This window comes from Falco cherrug, chromosome 6 (assembly GCF_023634085.1).
Source record: "Falco cherrug isolate bFalChe1 chromosome 6, bFalChe1.pri, whole genome shotgun sequence".
Classification (NCBI taxonomy): Eukaryota; Metazoa; Chordata; class Aves; order Falconiformes; family Falconidae; genus Falco; species Falco cherrug.
In genome coordinates, this window is record NC_073702.1 from 86237149 (window position 1) to 86258073 (window position 20925).

A 20925-nucleotide genomic window follows, 5' to 3' on the forward strand; every position below is an offset into this window, starting at 1 on the left:
GAGGGGCTAAACATTGAACATCTAAACATCTGCAGCATGTAAGGACAGTGAAAACCAGAATACCCCTGGGGTGGTACATCCTCCTTCCTGCAGCACCTTCCTCTCCAGGGTGCACCCACAGCCTGTTGTGAACTGCACCCTTTTTTTAAAGTTCTATAAAGGGGCAGTCGCCACCCTTATAAAATTGAATCTGCTGGAAGAGAGAAAGCATCTTTTCTCTTGTTGAAGCTTTCACCAGCTGGATTTTTGGTTTGCTATTGCTTGACAGGGTTATATTGAGGTTACATTACCACCAGGGTGTACAACAAGGTTACTCTCAGAGGTGTTTGCAGTCTTAGATATGGCCACGCATCCACCAGTATCCACATGCAGGCTGTATGCAGGTCTGAAAGGCTTGAACATTACTTCTGTAACACTAGCTCAAATTCCCGCTCTCCACTGAACAGATACATAAAATGGCAGTGCTGGGGGCTGCTCCCCACGTTGTCTAAACCCCCAAGTCACCAAATCTCACAGCCTCAAAAAGGGGAAGTGACATCAACTGGTGAAGGGAAGGATCAATAAAATGTATTGTTACAAGTTTGAGACAATTGAAACAAAGTGGTTGCTAATGGTTAATTCAAAATACAAATATTTTTGTGTATCCTGCTAAGTGCTTTGCTGAGCACTGATAAATCCTTTGTCCAAGAGGGTAACTTTGAAAGGAAGTGCCCCCCACAAGATAGATGGGCTGCTGGAAGCACACCATGAAGAATGGGCTCAGCAAAAAGTAGGGGAAAGGTAATTGTGGCACTGGGAGATAAGTGACCTCCAACTCCCAATAGTCCCCAGGAAGCCAAACCCCCACTTGGGGAGCATATGTAGTCAATAAAAAGCTTAAGCTGTCTGAGAACATGTACTAATTTGCATTAGAAGCAAGAAACTTGTAACCAACCCTGTGTGTGAATGAAAATGAGTACGTTATATGCTATGAAAATACAAATACTCTTGCATACGCTGCACACCCTTGAGTAGCTCAGTGTGCATGTCAGGAGAAAAAACCTCCATGCACCCAGCAGTGCAATAAACCAACGTCAGCGCTCTGATCTGTCATTTGGTTCGGTGAGTTTTCCCAGTTATAATTTTCACCAATACCAACGCAGTTCAAAAAACACAGCCCTTCCCACCACTTGGGCGCTTGGAGTCGTAACGTACACGTGTCATGTTCAGCATCAAAGAGGGCTGCTGGCAGCAGGCTGGCAGGTGTGAAGGCGTGGCGGTGCTTGCTCCGGTGCCTGGGCCTGAGGCCTAAGGCCTGGCTCCTGGAGCTTGGGCCTGTCCCGGCACCTAGGCTTGGGACCCGAGGCCTGGTTCCAGGGCCTGGTCCCGGTGCCTGAAGCCTGGTTCCAGGGCCTGGGGGCCGGGCCCGAAGCCTGAAGCCTGATCCCGGGGCCTGGGCCCGGCCCCCGCTAGACGTGCCGCCCGCCAGCCCTCACCCGCCGGCCCAGCCGCTCCCCTCCGACCACCTCACCCCCCCGGGGCGGAGCCGGGAGGCGGCGCGGTGCCCACCGGGGGCCTCGCCCCGTCCCACGCCGCGGCCGTGCGGGCCGCCCCGGGCGCCGCTCAGCATGCCGGGAGCCGCCGCTCAGCATGCCGGGAGCTGCCGCGCTGCCCGCCGGGAGCCGCAGTCCCGGCCGCCCGCGCCTCACGGAAGCCGGGGGCGGGCTCCAGCGGCTCCATTTTGCGCCCATTGGAGGGGCCGCCGGGCCGTCCCGCCGCCCCGGCCGCGGCGGCAGTGCCAGGCAGGGCGTGAGGCGCCGCTCGCCGCTCCCGGCAGCGCCGTCCCCAGCGGGGTGGGGCCCGCGCCCGTTCCCCCCGGCCGCGGGCTGAGCGCAGCCCCCGGGGGCGAGGCCCCGTCCCTCCGCGGCGGCGGCTCCATGGTGCCCGCCGCCCCCCGCCGCCCCGCAGCAACAGGCAGGACGAGGAGGAAGCGGCCCCCGGGGGTGCCCAGCGCCCCGCCGCCGGCCTGAGCAGCGTCGCCGCAGCCGGAGCGACCGAGCGGGCGGGGGGCGCCCGCGGGCCGCCGGCGATGGCGAACCAGCTGGTGATCCTCAACGTGTACGACATGGTGAGCGCCCGGCCCGGCGCCGCGGGCCGGCAGCGGGGGCCCCGCAGCTTGGCGGTGGGTGCGGGCGGGGGTCCCGGCTGCCCGCCCGGCGGCTGCTGCCGGGGGGCGCGGGGCACACGGCGCTCTCCCTGCCCGTCCCCTGCCAGCCCACGCGTGAGCTGGCGCCGTGGGGGCGGCGGAGCGGGGCAATAGCGCAGCCAGGGCGGGGGGCGAGGGCGAGAGCGCGGGGGGGGCCCGTCGGTGCCCACAGACCTGTGACCCGCAGCAAAAGTTTGCTGCGGCGTCGGGTTGCCAGTGACGGGTAGACCTGCTGTCCCTGGCGGCAGGGGAAGCTCTTCCCCTGCCCCTGTGCCCCTGACGAGTGTCCCCCGGCCCCTCGCCTTCCTCTGGGACTGCCCCAGGGCCCAGCGCAGCGGGCAGCGCGGCAGCTGCCTTTCCTGCTGCTGAACACCCTGAAAACAGCTGATTTTCCAGCAGGATAGTAGTTGGGGGTAACCAGAGTCTCTGTAGGAATAAGAGATTTTTAGTGCTGTGTCGGTAACGTTGAATTTTTGAACAGTTCTGGTATGGCTGCGACTTAGAAATAAAGGGATGGCTCCCGCTTGGTTTGTCGTCCTTCGAGCTCACCTTCCCTCCCTTCTGGGTAATCTTGCTGTGACACCTACAGCAACTGTTGTATTTTCTTACCTTCAGCTGGAAGCTGCTCAAGTGCCATGGTAACAAATGAGGTGTGTAAGTACCTGCGTAGAACAGGAGGTGCGGATAAGTAATATTAAGAAAATATTATCTGTTAATGCGTTTCAATCTCTGGAAATGAGAGCGAGTAGCACCAGTTCTCTGACCACGTTTTGAGCCTACGGGTGGAGGGACAGGAAGATTGACAGCTAGCTTCAGGTAGCTGTGTTTGTGTTACTTGGCTTATTTTGGGTAGGCTTTCCTGCCACCACTATTTTAAAGTGAACTTTTGGTGTTTTAAAAGGGTGAAGGCATATAGTGTAGAGTCAGTGACTGCTGGCACAGAGAAAATGCAGCTTGTTTGCTTGGGAGTACTCAGGCTCAAGCGCTAGAATATTTGATAGCAATCAATAGGGAGCAGTGTGGCTTGAAACTAAAATTATATATGAGATTATATGAACCAGCCTGATTCTTGTCATTATTGTCTTTCATCCTAATGTTTATCATAGAGATCAATGGCCCTGTCAAAGGATTTCTCCCTGCCACCTCCCTTTTGTTTCCAGGTTCTATCTCCAGCAAATATAACCTGTTACTTCTACGTTGTTTTCCCTTCATTGTAGAGAATGAGGGGAGACTGGAGACAGGAGCAGTGTATTCACTTCGATTTTGTTTTCTGAGGGGCCGGCTGGGGGAAGGGGTCTTTGCTCACCTGGTTGAGCTCGTATGTGATGCTGATATGACAAAAGCCAGTGTGCCTTATTTATACTAGACTTATAGAGGGAAGGATGCTCTGTCGCATGCATATGTATGACTTCTCTGGACTACAGTTCAAAAATATGCATCAGAGAAGCTCTTTCAGCATGAAAAGAGATGGTTTTACATATATTAACTATAAATATTTGTACAGAGGAGGAAGTAGGACTTCAGTTTCAGGACTCTTACATAAGATAGTATCTTTGAAGTCAAGGCTTGATGCACTTGTGACTCACTAAGATGGAAGCCCCAGTGTTCTCACGAAGATGTGCTTAGCTCTGCAAAGTGTCGCCTGGGCCCAGTGCACAGGCAGGCTGTAAGAACGTGACAGAACGGACCGTCTCCTGTGTAAGCATCTGCCTGGAAAGCAATGCCATGGCCTCCGTGAGAGCCTCCATTCTCACTGTGGTGATAGCATCAGTGGGGTGTGACTTCAGCACTCCTTTTCTTTTTCCCTTGTAATGTTCTACTCCTTCATTCACACGGTTCTCCTTCGTCTCTTACTCCTTAGATTTCTTTGCTGCAGCCCATATCCTCCTTTTTTCCTCCAGAGTTGAATTGCTGCGATCAGTTTTACTCCAACCATTCTGGGAAGGCTGACAGTTGACAGGAGGGAAGGGGGGTGGGGGGAAGCAATGGGAAGGTTGCGCTCATAAAAACAAGTGTCATACTTTTCCTGAGGACATGATGGGTGTCCCATTGCGATTAGTGGGGCTCTGCCTACGTCAAGAAGTAGCATAGTCTCTAAAGTCACCATCTGTGGAAGGAACTTACTCTCCAAAAGAAGCAAGCAACATGTTTATTTGCAGATGTTTGATCACATGGAAGGCTGGCTTTTTGTGCATTGGTCTGCAGTTGTGGTATTTGTTGAAGCTGTACATCACGACAAATTATGTGTAGTGTAAGCTGAGGCCACGGAGCAGAATGTTTCTATTTCCTGCTTTGGCTGTGTGTGTTGTTTTGTGACAATGTCTACATTATTTGACCATCAGAGGACAAGATTTCCTTAAACTGGAAAGAGAAACCGAGGTTCCCACAGGGTCTGAAAGGCACTGTCACTGTGTGTCCTGCCTTGAACTCTTCGCTAAACAATGTCTCAGTCCACTTTAAACTTGTTTGAACCAGGAGCTTAAACTCAGGCCTCGCTTTCATGTTGCACAGCAGTTACATTACCGCATGCAGACAGCCTGCTGAAGTCACTGATGCTGTGGTGTAGGGGGGAGAAGGGAAGCATCTTTCTTAACAGCTTCGTAACAGTAAAATTCTGTCTGTTCATCGAATGCTGTCAACTGTGTATTGAGGCACTAGCAGGTTTACTCTTTGCTTCTGACATTCCGTGTTGCTTGGTGGTGCATTTGGGGTTTTTTGTAGTTCAGGTTTGGGACCAAGGTTTTTTGTTTCTCTTTTGGAACAAGAGACCGCTGTTGGTCACCTGGTTGACAGAATCAACACTACTATAATTGCAACAGTCGTATGAACAGCTTTATTTTAACCCGAGTGCTAGCTGTAGCTTCATTTCCCAGGCAGCGCTTAGGTATGCAGGGGAATACTAGGCAACCTTGCTACTCTTGAAACTCCTTACAGGACTGAAGTTCGTTGGTTTTGGAGCATATACCCTTCCAATGTCCTTAGCACTTGAAAAAGCAAAATTCTTTGATCATACCAAAGGGCGAGGAGGGGTGGGTGGGTGGATGTGTGTTGCGCAAGAAAGTGGACTTTCAAGTACTGGTGGCTTTACGAAGTGAGAGAAGCTTAAGGGCATATTTATGTGCTGCAGTTCATGCCTTTGAAAATCTTTTATGATCATTGAAAGAGTAGGGTGAAGACTTTGATACATTGTGTCTTGAGAGCCAGAGTACTTTGTAGTTTCGTTTTAACTACTATTTTTAGGAGTCTAGTTTTCCTGTGCCCAAAGTAGCATCCTGTTTTTTCCCTTGTCAAATAAGGCTATAACAATCCAAAATATTAACATAAATGCAAGCTCTGAAGAAAGTCACAAAGATATTTTTGAAGCACTGGGATTAGTGTTTTTTCTTTCGTTTCAGTGGCATGACTTTACTGTGCACATAGAAAAATACTTCTCTAATATTTTCCTTCTGATAGTTGCATTAAACATGAATTCCTGTTTTACAAGACTGACTTACTGCAAAATACTGAGTATATGGGATTGTGCTGCTTCTGTGCCTTCTACTATGGCAGAAATGAAGGGAATCCAGTTTGTGTAATGGAAGCAAGGATGTAGCTTTTGGGATCAGCTTGGGATTCTGGAACTTACAGCATGTTACCGAACCAGTGAGCTATACAGATGTCTTTTAATTTGCAATCTTTATTTTGTATGTCATATACAATCTTTTCAACTGTAGCCAAATTCAGCACATTTTTAAGTTGCATTTGTCCTGCATTTCTTTCTTCAGCGAGATAAGGCATTTTGTTCAATGAAAAAATGTGACCAACCTTCCAATAGCTGATCCAGATTAAGTAATAATTAGATATAATTACTGTTCCCAGGGGGAAAGTAATTCTGCCTTATTGAAATTCTTTTATCTTCAATTAACCTGCTCTGTTCTTACTGGAAATTCTAAGTGAAGTGCCACCTCGCTTTAGGCACTTCTTCCAAAGCCGCGAACGTTTGTTTTGGTAGGCTGGTGAGCCCGGTGTGTAGGTGGCAGCAGTAAGGAGGAGCGCGTACTTGAACAGCGCTGGTCTTGCCCAACACCTTGTCAGAGCAGCTTTCCATCCCGGTCGTCTGCTGCTGTACGGATCCATGAGGAGGGTTGGTGACCCACTTTTCTGTCCTCTCCCTATACCTTGCATTCGGTTTCATGCGGTTGTGAGAGAGGAGGAGCATCAATATTTTTTTTTTCTCTTTGCCTAGTAGCAAACCAGGCTTTATTACTTTTACTGCTTAAGGGATATCTTGTGTAACTTCTGTTCCATTTTCTGAGAGCAGCGATAACCTTGCTTGGCATTACAAATCCGATGCATATATGGTATGTAGATTATTTGGAATTCAGAGGCCAGACCCAGAGTTTTCTGGCCAAATGGGTGTCCAGGAGGCGAAACAGTAGAGCACCAGGGACACTGTTTAGCTCAGTTCTAGATTAGGTTCATTTGGATACACCTTCTCATTAGGCAAACATACTTTCTTCCTGTGCTGGCAAGCTGTATGCTGAATGTGCCTACGGTTTTGACTATAAATATAAACCTGAAACTATTTTGAAATGGTCAGCTGGTAAAGTGTGGGATAGGACTGGCTTCAGAACTGAAACAGGCTTATGCTGAAGTAGTTCTTCCATTTTCCTGGGGGCTTTGAGTTTACTTCATTGAGCAGAATCCTTTTTTTTGTTTGTTTGTTTTTTTGTGATTATTTTTATGCTCACAAACCCCCGAAGTTAGTTGCATAGTCTTAACATCATTCTCCTTGCTTCCCCTCCTCTTGCTTTATCCCTGTTCTGTGTCTGTCTGTACAGAGTAAATCTAACCCAGTGTTATTTCTGGATGTAGCTGCTTGATATGGACTAACTCTTCCTTTTTCTGGGGGGAGGAAGGAAAGAACGGCTAAGCCCTTTGAATAGACTAAGGTGATGATTTCGTGGAGTCATCCGTAGCCCAGTGGCTGACACAGCAACGCACTGACAAAGCCAGAAACTAAAGCAAAGGGTAAAGTTTAATCGCAGGCAAGATTTATCCGCAGATCTCAAGGAGCCTTAACTTTATATAAATACAAGGAGCAAAATCCATCTTCTGTGAATTCATGTTGGCAAAATTGCCGACAAATAACTTGTCTATAGAAGAGAACATCAAATCCTCAGCATCTTGTTACCCAGATAGTCATTTGTGTGCTGTGCCTGCTCACACAATTGTGAACGTCGAGCTTGAAGAATAATGTGCTGATGTTTGGCACCTGCTGGTAACTGAATTTGGGGGACTATTTATTTTAGGTTTGATGATACTTAAAAGAAGGATGATGGTAAAAGCCAAACATATTCAATTTGTAACTTTTGGCCTGACTTGCTCCTTTTTGCCATTTACCTTGTAGTGATCTTCATGAATAGCTTCTCAGTCCAAAGTTGAGTGTATCATTTTTATTGGGAGAAAACTAGCTTTCAGAAATGCACATTATATGCCACAGTGTTTGTAATGGCCTTGTAAATTATGCAGGAACTCCAGCTAGCGTGTCTTAACAAAGCGTGACACCTGTAACCTTTTACATTTTTGTCATCGGTTACGCTGGTTTAATAGTGACTTCACATCAGAAAGCACTTATTATGCCAACAGGCTGTGAAGATGGTTTCTTTTTCTTCCCGTTTGCTAAACAAATATTAATTTGCTGGGGGTACTGCTTCAGTCCGTGTCCTGCCTGCCAGCTGACTTGGAAGCCTGCATGGCAGAAGGTCACAGTGGTGCCCTTTGGGGCCAGATGACCTGGGAGGAAAAATCCCACTGCTGGAGTAACTGATGAAATAATGTTTTCCTTGGATTTTTAAGATGTATTCTGAAAACAGAAATTGGCTAGTAAGAAAAACTACTAAGGTTTCTTTCTTTCTTTTTTTTTTAAAAAAAAAAGCTTTTGTTTGACATTCCTTTTTAAATTGTGTCACTTGAGAGTTGTTACTGCTAGACACTGATACTTTGAGGGTGCTACTGTAGCCAAGGAAAGACAGTAATTTTGAGGTTTTCCCTTTCCAGGACTCTGTGCATGTTTAAGGCCTTGAGGGTGATAGAGCCTGGTAGGCACTTGCTGCTACTTTTGAAAAAAGAGAAATTACTATGGAAAGGTTCTCCCCCAACACCCACCTTTTTAATTATTTTTTTTTATTTTTTGAAGATTGCTTCTTGGTTTCCTTTTGAGACGCAACTATTATCTGTTGGCTACAATACTAGTGGTAATTAGAAACGGGTGTTAGACCTATGCAAAAGACTTTTATACCTGATGTATGGCGAGACATACAGCAGGAGCCTGGAGAGAGCTTAGTCCCTTGTATGGTCACCACCAAGTATTATATGACAAAGTACACTAAGGTAATTTCAGTCCATCATATATCTCTGAATGTGCCTCATGCTCACCTGGTGATAAACAAAAGTGTCATCATGGCTATAAATGAGCGTTGGTGTGTGTATATTACAGTCCTACATCCTGATTATTATTATTTTTAAAAAATAGGCACTCCTGCAGAATTACTGCAGTTGATTCTAGAATGTGTTCCACCTAATGGAAAACTTTGCAACCTGTAACTTGTTGACAAATCAAGAGTTGGATCGGGATTTCTCCCAGGTACAGTGTCCTTGGCTGACGGACATCGACAGCGCTAAAACACTGGAGCAGAACCTAATGGAATTAATTCACTGCGTGCAGTACGGCATGTTCTGTTCCCAATAAATGGGTTGTGCCATTTCACTTTGCGGTAGGGTTTTATGCTTTTAATGTGGGGGACAAATTCTGTGCCAGTCTGCTATCAGAAGACAGATCTGTGTTGGAAACTAAGCAGAGTCCTTCTTGTTTTCTTCTTTCCGTTTAGTATTGGATGAATGAATATACTTCTTCCCTTGGAATTGGCGTGTTCCATTCAGGTATAGAGGTGTACGGCCGAGGTAAGTACGACAAAACTGTAACTTACTCTTTGTTCTGGGAATGCTGTTATTTAAAAAACATTTTTCAGGTAGTGAGAGAAGACTTGACTTCTGAAGCCTGCTCATCAGTTTTCTTATCTCTTCTGCCTCTGGAAAAAACCTTGGGTATGAATAATCCGGTAGCTGTCTTGCATCCTTGTATAAAGCTGTGCTGCTATGAACAAGTGTGCGATTTATTCAGCTAGACATAGAAATCTTTATTTTAGTTTTTGTAATATCTATTGTTAAAACAAATGTATGCTTCGTGTAAGCATGGTTGAATCACGCTTCCTCGGTGTTCTGCCAGCACCTGGTGCAAGTTAACTACAGAAACAATAGTCTGTTGCAGAGAGGCACCTAGAAGTGCATGATGCGCAGGAAAAACAATCTGTGCCTTACTGGTAGGTTGGTTTGTTTTAAAGAGACAGTTTCTTTAAAAGGCATCTCGTGCATACTGCTTACAAAAGGTACACTTGTCATAAATACAGTAATACACTCTGATTTTGCTAAATAGGTTGTGCTTTGGGAATGCAGCTTCCTGATCTGTTCAGGCGTCCTTCTTGCTCTCACGAGGTGTTTCTGAGCACGCTGTAGCACAGGCTCAGGTCTGAGGTGTGCCTGCCTAGCAGTATAACGATGCTCTGAGGTGATGGTGTTGCTAAAAGTAGTCCATTTAAAGAAGAAAAATCTACCTCAGGTTTGGGGTTTGGTTTTTGGGGGGATTTTTTGAATGTGTTTGGAGGTGTGGGGAAGCGGCAAAAGGCATGGCATGAAATCCAAAGGCCACGGTGCATAGTTTTTGGTTTTGGAGTCAAAACAAATCATTTTGGGTTTATATATAAAAAATATAAAAAAAGTTTTTATGTACTTTTATAGTTTTGAAACATAGGGATGTTTCATAATGGTCACATTGTAACTGGGTTTGCAAGTGTTACCAAAGCAAGGCATTGACAAAATACCAAGCTTACTGTTAATACCTTTTTGGATTTCTTTTAATCCAAACCAGAAAGACCTGACTCTTAATAGTGCTGTGCCTGAAACCCAGTTCTCGAGCTGTGCCAAATACGTGTGCCTCCCTTCCTGCTCAGATTATAGCAGCTTTTGCGTACAGCAGGTCATACCCCTGCGAGAACAATGACTTGCATTTTTCAAAGCACATCAAACTTTATTAACCTGTTGTAAAAAAGATTATCTACAAAACCGAATGCTAGACTTGGATGACGTGTTACGAGTTTTGAGGAAAGGAAGTGTGAAGTCATGTTTTAAGCTTTTTATTGCGCTCTGGGTGAGGCGTGCTGTGTTATCTTGCAGACACAGAAGGAAGCTAAAGCACACCATGATATTCTCAGGGAGTGTAAGTGCTTATGCCAGCAGATGCACCGGTTTACTTTCATGTTATAGTGAACAGCTCAGGACAGTTGAACTCTTGCAAATCAAGAAATTAAAAAACCCCACAACTATTAGGCCACTGTTCGCTGCCACACTTACAACTGTAGTACGCACCAAATAGAAGCACCATCAGACCTTTAAGGATGCGGTCCTTTGAATCCCTAATTTATAAATCTGTAAGTGGACTTATAAAGACGAGCATGTATAAAGAACATTGGTAGGATTTACAATTTAAGTTGGAAATCCTCGCTTATGCAATGAAAACAATATATACTTAGTGTAAAGTTATTCAAGTTAAACCTGTACACTGATACAGGAAACTTCCTGTCAGTTTTTACTCGGGTTGACTAGTAACTTAACAAAACTATTTGTTTCCAGCTCCTTGCGTTTGTTACCTACAAAAATAAGATGTCTGCTTCCTAGCTTGAGATCCCTGTGAAGTGACCTTGCAGTGACATCAGGTGTTCTTTACTGTGGTGTATGCCATTGCTGTTAAATCTGAGCTTTCTCTTTCAGAATTTGCCTATGGTGGTCATCCATACCCATTTTCTGGAATATTTGAAATTTCACCAGGAAATGCTTCTGAGCTAGGAGAAACATTTAAATTTAAGTAAGAGATGTATTTTCTTGTTTTTGAGAAGGGATATTAAAAAGACAACTTGTTGCATTTATTTTTGAGGATAGATGTGTTGAATGATACTACAGGATTCCTGACTTTCTGAGAAATTACTGTGGTTTCTTTACTTGGAAGTGAACGATGGACAGAGGTGATGACGCAGCAAAGTGTCTACAGCAAAGAATGTTCTTTTTAGCCTACTATTACATTCCTTAAATGTGTACAAACTACGTGGCTAGCTTGTGTTATTCATACAGTATATACAATGGGGTAACTTTTTCAAGGTAGTGAAATTTTTATTCCAAGAAAAAGCAGGAAAATGTTGTTCCCCAAGGTTTCCCCATGTCTGTTTTCTGCTTTCTCGGTGAGACTGCCTTCCCTGCATTATGAGCTCTTACCTGTTCTCAGCTGTCTCTTAGAAACAATATCCTTTGGAGAAGAGGGGAAAATTGCATCCAGCGTTTGTCAGAGTTGAGATGCAAAGAACTGAAGTGAGCTACAGGTGGACAATCGGCAAGGAAATAATCTCTCATGATAAAGATGAAATCGGTGCCATAAAATGGAATAGAAAGAATCTGTTTTATTCTGGGAGGGCAAAAAGATCTCACCATCCACAGTGGGGTGACTTTTGAGCAATGTATGAACAGTAACCCACTTATATCACGGGAGCCTGATCACCTTCTACTCTCTGTTTCTCTTCTAGAGAGGCTGTGGTTCTAGGCAGCACGGATTTTATGGAAGATGATATAGAAAAAATAGTAGAAGAGCTTGGAAAGGAATTCAAAGGAAATGCTTATCACCTAATGCACAAAAACTGCAATCACTTCTCTTCAGCTTTATCTGAGGTAAACAAACTATAGAAAGGTGCTTCCCAGGTGGCTACAGAGCGTCATCTCCTTCCTGCCCTTTGGAATGATTGGCCTAATTTCCAACTTCCCATCTCTGTTACCTTGGGCAAATGTCACCCTTTTTCAGGTTTTGTTTGTGTTTATGTCCAAAGCACAAGATTTTGCTGCCAAAAATGCTAAATATCATTGTCATATATAGTTTGTGTTTGAGCAGGGGTGCATTCTTAATTGAGAGACCTAGTAAATAGAGTATTAACAGGATTTTAAAATAGTTTCAGGTGCTCCAGAGATCACTACTGAAGATAGAACCACGTGTTATTTTTATCAGTATTTCCCCACAGAACCATCACACTGAAAAGAATTTTTAAGTTGTGACCTACTGTTAAAGAATAACGAAGGCATTGAAGTTTCACAGCCGACGTTGATCTCCTTGAGAGGCTTTTGTCAAGTTATTGCTCTGTGCGCTGGTCATGTAGATACCTGAGTGGTCGTGCTGGATGTGACCCTGGAGTTGAATGGGCTTTGCTTTTCCCCTCAGCTTTATTTGAACGTGATCAGTTTACCGATAAAATTGAATGCCTGATCGTGCACATGTGTGTCAACACAAGGGAGAGGGTCAGGAACAAGTGACCCAGGACAAAGAGGGGAATGGCAGTTACGATTTTTCAGTGGTTGGCAACCTGTGCTTGTCAGAATTTATTCTAATGTTTTGTTGAAGGACTCCAAAAAAAGGGATAGCTATTTTTTCCGTGCTGAACTTCCAACTTCCATAACGTTTAATTATTTGGGGTTTGGTTTTGTTTTCAAAATAGTTAATGGCACACTTATTGTGTAGACTGTATTTTGTGTAGACTGTGAGATCTTACAGTGGTACTGGAACATTTTATCAAGGTGATGATTCATGTGCAATGCTGGTACGAGTAAGTAGGGTGAGACACGGGCAGAGCTGCAGCTGGCGTGAAATCTGGCCTCTGTGGCCAGGTTTTTGCTGTACTTCTCAACCGCATGGTCATGTAGTTTCTATTTTATGTCTTGTCCTATTCAGTGTTCAAATTGACTATAATACAGGGATATGACTACGAGTTAAATGCTGCTCAGTTACAGCAGAGTAGTGTCCCCATTAGCTATGGTGTTCTCCAGATTTCCACTGGAGTAAGTAATACCAGAAGTGAATATGGAGGTAGTTAGGTAGAACAGCTCACTCCTTGAACAGTGGCAACGAAACCATTTAATTGACGGATGTACAGTAAAAACAAGTATTTAATGCAGCTTTATATATCTCAGAGGAGTTGCAGCCAGCTTGGCATTGTCTAGCTGCTCGTGTGGCAGTGAACCTAAATGTGTGTGCTTGGCCCGTGTGCTGCAAGACAGCGATGTCTTGTGCAAAGCCCTCGGAGGTCGTCACGGTAAATGGCCTCAGCTGTGTGCGTAGCTCCACCTAACTGGAGCACTGACGATGTCTTTTTGACCACTTGATTTCGGGGTGCTTTTTTGTAAGGGTGAGGTTTCTCCTGCTGTTTCTGAGGAATTAGCAGGGAATAGAAAGCGCTCCTTAACTCGTGTCTCTGCCTTTTGTAGAAGTTATTCAAAAAGAGTGAGGTGGTTGGGCTGTTCAGGGCTTCTAAAAAAAGCGTAGAACCATGTGTCAAACTCTCACAGTGGACAACAAGCCTCCTTGCATGACTTGGGATGCTGCTTTTACTGATGGAGAAAGTTGTCTTAGCGCAATTAACTCAAGTGCTTCTTGACATGCCTTGGTGATACGGAGATCGTAAGGCTGCTGCGGCCTTTGCTTTTTATTTACACTACTGTAGTTGTGTTACTGCTGAGTCTAGAAGACAAATTAATCCTTTCTTTTTCCCTTTCCCCCTTAGATTCTGTGCGGAAAAGAGATTCCGCGGTGGGTGAATCGCCTTGCCTACTTCAGCTCTTGCATACCGTTCCTCCAGAGCTGTCTGCCGAAGGAGTGGCTGACTCCCGCAGCCCTCCAGTCTAGCGTTAGCCAGGAGCTACACGACGAGCTGGAGGAGGCTGAGGATGCCGCAGCATCGGCTTCCTTGGCAAGCTCGGCATCTGGGGCTAGAACTGGACGCCACACCAAATTATAAGTCCTCCTCCAAAGTAACAAATGGTTTGAAATACTTCAGATTAATCTCTCCAGCAGTTGACTTCCTGACAGAACGTGAGAGCTGACTCTAGAATGTTGTTTTAATATGCAAAAAAGGCTCTCATCAACCCCTGTTTCAGCTCAGGATTATTTCTGTAGTGAAAAGAATTGCTGGGAGAAAAGGGAAGGATTTTGTGTGAAGCCACCCTTTTCATTTTCACCTGTCTGGTAGACCTGGGTTAACTTAACATCTTGTATAAAGCAGAACTTAAATTATTTGTTTACAGTATTGTGTACTGCTGTTTACAAGTCCTGTAAGGACTCCTACCACCATGGAAGAAGAGAGAATTTGGTTTAACTGTTGGTATAACTCAAAAGCAGTGGTATGATGCCCTGGATGAACTCTCCCCTTTGTTTTCAAGATTTAAGGCAGGTGAACGTTAAATTTCTGAGAAATGCCAGAAACTGCTGATTACTATATATGTGAACAGGGTACTGTGCACTTAAAGTGGCTGATGTAAACAGGTAGATTCCAGGATGCAGGGAGACTGCTTTTGTCTGAGATCTGTTAATAGAAGTATGACCTCTACATTAACGAAACTGTGGATTTTTGCACATACGAAGGGAAATTTCTATCTTACAATGCACATTGATCCCTTTTTTTTTTCTTTTTTTTTCTTTTTTTAACTCAGCCGTGTAGTTTGCATCCTATCTCCTGGCTGTATTTACAGTCTACTTCAACCAGGATTGAGATGTGTGAATATCTTCTGTTAGAAGCATCAACGACTTTTCCACTATTTGCTTTCCCTGATTTCAAACTTGTATATACAACTTAGTACTAGTTTTTTGTGGGGTTTTTTGTTCGGGTTTTTTTTTTGTTGTTCTTGTTTCATATAGTTTGGAATAGTGTAATACAAGCCGTTTATGGTTGGGGAATGGCCTTGCTTTCTGCTGCTGATTTTGCTTCATTTGAGTTTGTAAAATTCATGCCTTTTTTTTTTTTTTTGAGCTATAAATTACTGCCCAGTTGTGCATATCTGCACAAATTACAGAGAAATCCTAATTTATTTTCCCACAGTCTCTATCTGTGGCAGTAACTTTCTTGTCAGATGTAATGAAGAAAAACCTGAAAATTGCTTATGCACCTGCGTGTTTACACAGCAGAACCCACTAATCTGCACACGTAATTATATCTGAAGGTAAGAGAGATTATTTTCTAAAACACAGAAGTATGTTTGCTGGTAGATTATAATTAGTGATCAGAATATATAATGGAATGCCTTATTCTTGTTCATTTACCAAGAGAATTAATGGTTCTTCCAGTCATTAGTGTAAATTAGTGAGGTTCTGTTGTGCACATAAGGATACAGTAGCACAAACATGAGGGAGGTGAGCTTGTGTATTTTGTAAGACTTGCTGCCTTAAACTACCAAAAGCCACGCCATCCATAACGCGACCAGCTCACAAAGAAGTGTGCATTACTACAAGTATAACTGATTTTTACAAGCTTTATTTTCAGTTTGTTGCCAGGTTTGGTTTTTCCATGAAGTTAAACACTGACTCTACGGTTTCTGCTGTTTAAAAGGAAAAAAAAGTCCTCTTAGGAGGCGAGAACGCTTCGCGTTACGGATGCTCCCAGCCACGGGTAGTCGGTGCCATGGGACCCTCCGGGGAAGTGCAGTAGGCTATGTCGTGATATGAATTCATAGTGATCGCCAGCTCCAACTCACGTTGGGAACGAGTGGAAGTTTTTCTGCTGGCGGTTGGGTTGAATCCTTTGTCAGACAGGCTGTTCAGTTTTTGCTCATCTTCTGTGATGCAGTGTAGGTACAGAGAGAGAGGCGCTTGGTTCTGGGAGGGGTGGAAGAATCATGTGAGACTCTTGCTGGAAAGAGCGGGGTAGCAGCAGAAGTCGCTGTAACTGCAGTTTGGTACGTGTTTTAATAATCTACCAAGTGGGAAACGCCTAGGACTGACAAGCCTCCCGCTGGCTCCGTTCTGTGGTCTCCAGAAGCTGGACATGCTGACTCTCCCTGTCGAGTGGTTTTTCACTTGACTCTCTGAATTTTTGAGTTCTCCTTCCTTTTTTTTTTCCTGTAGTGAAAATGAACATGGTGGTCTCCAGTCAACTCTCAAGCATTACAGAACTGCATCTCACACTACTTACAGCTCAGACAACAGGCCGCGGACAGGTTATTTTGTCTCTGCTGTGCAGCTGTGGTAGTAATGTGACTAAGTCTCTTGGCCAAGGCAGGTCCTTTATTTCAGCTCAGGGTTGAGGCCACTGATCTAGCAATGTACTGTAGCTTTTCCTAAGTTTTAGGAAAAAATAAATAGAATGACTTTTCATTGCTACCTAACTTTTATGTACCAAAATCAGCTTTTTAGGCTTGTGATACATCCAGAGCGCTAGGTCACAAATCTCTACACCTTCATTAACACACACAACTACAGCATGTACAATGCAAGAACGTGACAGATCACAGCACAGTTTTTATTTAGAAGTAAAACTGAGACTATTTTTTATAAAGCAGACTGGAAAGTTTGTAACAAACGTTCATTTTATTGGTAGCTGTACAGGTGAAAATACTGTCTTATGCTCCGTAATTATTATTTTTTGTTTGTTTCAAAACCATACATCTGTAAATCCTGTGAGGAAACTGACACCTGAACCCTGAAGGCTGTTGGGTATCGTGTCAAAGCAGGCGGTACCGTAACTTCAATCGCGTGCTGTCAACTCAGCCTCCACTGGATGCCTCCAAGAAGTCACCCTGCCAGTGGTTACTCCGATTCGTTAGCAATAGAGCAAGTTACCTTTCACCAGCATTACTGCCAAGCAGGGATTACTTTAGTCTACTAACGACCACACTGTGCTAGGACTAGAACACTCCAAAATGCTGTGAGAAGGCTGGACACCTGTGGAGTCTTTTCCATCAAAACGGGTAGAAAAATATCACTACTTCAGGGTTCTGCTCTGTTTACTTTCTCATTCTTCTTTAATTTTCTGTAAGATAGTACTTTTGATACATATTATGTTGTTTAACTCATTTTATTTAAATGCCATTTTCTGTTCAGCAAGCCAAAAAAAATCCAATGTACTGTCAGTGTGCACCAGTAACTTCAGAGTGGCTTGGTAAAAACATAGTTGCATTACTTCTAAAATTTGCAATGCAATTCTGATCACTATTGATACATGGTAATTTTCACTGTTGGAAGTTGGTTACAAGCTGAATATTCACTGATGCATTTTTTGTAAACTTGTATTCAAGTTTACTGTACTACATAGTATTTGTATAAAATTCAAAGAATTTTGACTTTTGTTACCTGTACATGGCAACAAGTTGTCTAGCATCTTAAACTTAAATCCATCAGTTTATTAAAAATACTTTTATAAAAAAAAAACCAGACAGTTGGCTGTGTGTGTTACTGCCCTGGTGCCTACAGCTTGCACTGCCAGTGCCTCCCAGGCTGATCGGTGGGTTTGAAAGATGCTTTCAAAGAGTAGTAAACTATCTGAGGGTTTCCTTGGATAAGGAAACTAGCTAAATTACAGGCTTATTCTGACATAATATTCTTATCGTCTTCTGACATGAGCATCGAGAGCTGCAGTTTGGTTTGTCTGAGGCATTATTAAAAGCCTCAGTTTTTAACAGACTAAATTCAAAACGTTTTCAGGTGTGGTGTGCTGCCTGCAGTGGCTGGGGTATCCAGACACCCAGCTGTGCCTTGGATGCGGTGCAGATATTCCGTGCCACGTTCTACGGATTTGCTCGAAAGCCCGACCTTGGCTGCTTCACCTGCTGCCAACGCAGGCTACGAGGCACGGGGGTCTGTAACGTCTGCACCTGGCCGGTTCCTTTGAGCAGAGCAGGAGTACCCAGGCTACATAAAGTACCAGCAGCAACCCGGCCTCGGCCACTGCTACCTGCGCCGTGGCTGCGCCTGCTGCGGTGGCACAGCCCGGCGCTGAGCCAGGCGGCTGTTCCGTTAAAAAGCTGCCGAGCTATTTCAGTTCAGGGGGCAGCTCAGCGGCTGGGTTGCAGCCTGACCCCCCTGCCCCGCGCAGTTCTGTGGGGCGGTGGCACCTCTGCTGGAAGCTGTGGTCGCTCTGGGCAGCATTGCCGTGCTGGCTGCTCCTCACTGGCAGCTGCAGAGCAGGTTCCCCAAGCACCCCCAGCTCGGGCAGAGCTGGCAGCATCCCCCGAGGATGGGCTCTGCCGGCACCCGGCCGTGGTGGCTGCGGACTTTGCAAAACGCAGGTGGGTGCAGGTGCTTTAACAGGCGAGTTCTGTGCACCTTCAGGGCACTGACAGGTGGGAGCAGTGCCCTGTGGCTGTCAGAGCTGGGGTCTCTGCCCCTCTCGCCCCGCAGCTGGGAGGGGGCGTGCTCGCTTGGTGTGCGGAGCCTGGCGTCCCCCTGTGTGCTGCTAATGCAGGTGGGACAGGACCCGATGGAGAAGCTGCCAAGATAACAGGTGCGTTCCCTTTTCCGACTGCTAGTGGACCCTAATCACTAGCAAAGCTGCAAGAGAGTTGGAGGAACTTCTACCCTCTTGAAGTTCTTGAAAAATTTGACAGAGTTCATCAATTAAGGTTAATGATGACCAGAAAAACTCAGTTTGGGCATCTGATGGCCGAGTGCCTGTCCACTTCTGGGAGGGAGATAGACACACAAAAACTATACAGTGCATTGTTTGTTAGTGGGTGCGTAGCCCAGTTTAACTGAACCATTCTTGAAGAAAACAGAAATGTTTCAAATAAAAAGGGTTTAGAAAATGAAATCTCATCAGGCTTGCAGGGCTTATGTGGCAAATTTGTCATCGGAACAGCTTCTCAATGAGCAAAGGTTTTTTACAGCTAAAGGCACCTTAGTCATATCACTCCCCCAAAATAAATGTTTTCTTTCGCAGTGCTTGAAATAAAGCAATGAAAATGGGTATTGGATGGTTCCCAGCATTCTCCGATTCCCTTTGGTTGGATCTAAATGAGATCATAAAAAAATCTTCAAACTCTCCAATGTAACAACTTCTCGGGGAGCCATGGCATCGCTTTAGGGAAGCAGCTGTACTCCACCACCAGCTCCAATTCCTGCTGGGCTGGAGTAGGAATCCCGTATTTCTCATGTGATCTGGTCTGCTAAAATGAGCTTATCACAAAGTGAACCGGGACCATAAAGGAGCGTAAGGTTCCCGCGCTGACACCGCTTTGGGGGTGACAGAGGACTACATGTACCCCCGGTTTCCTTAGAGAGGGACGTTACTCCCACCAGCCCGGCTCTCCGTCCCTGCCCGGCTCTGAGCAGCAGCCCAGGACAAGCAGCGCGAAGGTAACCCCGCTCCTTCCACAGCTGGGCGATGGGTGGCCGGTGGTTCTGTTCTCCTTCGCGTGCTTTGTCAGTCCTGGAAGCCTCAAAGCAGCCGGCCTGCTGCGCTTGCTGCCTCCCTGTGTGTGCTTCCAGCCCACGGCCGTGAGAGGAGGGGATCTCCGTCCGTGTCTTCCGAGTGAAGGCAGGCAGGTGAAAGAGGGGCTTTACGCGTGCCCTACAGGGGCTGTTCAGACTAAGCTTGTGGGTTTCAACTCTTAAGATCTCCTTTCAGGCAACCCTTTTTATCTCCGTCCCCTTTCACTGTTACGCAGCCTGACACAAGGCGCCCAAATACTGCGCTTCAAGAAGCCGCAACCGTGTCGCTGAACCGTTCTGTGTTGGGGATAACTTGGAAGGAGGGGTAGGAAGGGGCCCAATCCTTCTCGGATGAGAAAAGCCCTTCCCACAGCCACGATGCCGGCCTCGGCTTCTGCCCCAGGTGACTGGGGGCAGCAGAGGGGCGTTGGGGTCTGGTCCCAGCGCGGCTGATGGCCGATACGGGTCTTCCTTTACAGCGAGATCAATGACGTCAGTCAGCACCCCCCTGCCAAATGGGGCACAGTCAGGTTTTTATCAGGCTCTAGTGAAACTTGGCCAACCTCCAGCACCAGGAAGGGACGGGGGGCAGGAGGAGGAGACCCCCCCATTGCCAGCGAGCGCCTGAGTGACATGGCGAATGCGGTTTTGGCTGGCTCCCTCACGTTTCCCAGGTCTGAACGGTCATTACTGTTAGCTCAAGCAAAGCCAGGGCTTTCCTCCCAGAATAAGAATAAAGCCCCATTAAACCCACCTAATGACAACACAAATCATGTCGAACAGAAAATGGCTTGTGTTCCCTACTCGGGCTTCGGAGCCTTGCGGGCTTTGTTCTGCTTTTCCCATTCCTAATTTGCCTGTGGGAAAGTGTGCCTCCCCCCAGCCCTCTCAGCACAGCCACACAATAGCTGCTTGTTTTTTGCCTGGAAGGAATTGCTGAGCCTTTAAATAGCTGGAATTGAGTTTATTTTTCTTCTGTACTTCAGCTCATTCATTACTCCAGTCATCGCATCCTAAAAGTGAAGATTTCCAAGAGCACTGGAATCTCCCTGCTTCCCTCACACACCCACCCCCCAAGACGCTATGCATCTTAAATTTTGTGCACCAGCCCTGTGTTAGAGGCACTAACTAATCCTGCAGTGAAGCGTCAACCTCCAACAAATTAATTCACATGCCATTAAGCAAATATCATCTGAGTAGTGAAGGCCAGCAAGAGCTGATGGCTACGTAGCTGCCTCAAATGCAACTGGGAAGGTCAGTTATTTTTTTAAGTCAAAGCGAGACCTGGGAAGTTCAGTAAAAGCACATTAGGGCGGCCAGCTGAGCGGGGGCCGCTCGGGGTGGCTCTCAGCTCCAGCACTTCGGAGTCCAGGGCAGAGAAACACCTCAGGGAGTTGCCAGCTTGTGAGGATGCCCTCAT

General features: G+C 45.9%; 1 protein-coding gene across 10 annotated transcripts; it reads left to right on the plus strand.

Annotated features, from left to right (window-relative positions):
- Nucleotides 1–1669: 1669 nt before the first annotated feature.
- On the plus strand, nucleotides 1670–17507 carry DESI2 (desumoylating isopeptidase 2). 10 transcript variants are annotated; one of them, XM_055714067.1, is made up of 6 exons: nucleotides 1670–2107; nucleotides 8700–8810; nucleotides 9055–9271; nucleotides 11051–11144; nucleotides 11854–11995; nucleotides 13873–17507. In XM_055714067.1, exons 2-6 carry the CDS (start codon nucleotides 8748–8750, stop codon nucleotides 14104–14106), a joined length of 750 nt encoding a protein of 249 aa, XP_055570042.1. In that variant the 5' UTR covers nucleotides 1670–2107; nucleotides 8700–8747; the 3' UTR covers nucleotides 14107–17507. The 10 variants fall into 10 exon arrangements, 9 of the variants coding, with proteins under 9 accessions (XP_055570042.1, XP_055570043.1, XP_055570048.1 ...); XR_008732802.1 differs by lacking the exon at nucleotides 1670–2107 and having other exon boundaries at nucleotides 6315–8810; nucleotides 13873–15304; nucleotides 15625–17507; XM_055714068.1 differs by lacking the exon at nucleotides 8700–8810.
- The last annotated feature ends 3418 nt before the right edge of the window (nucleotides 17508–20925 follow it).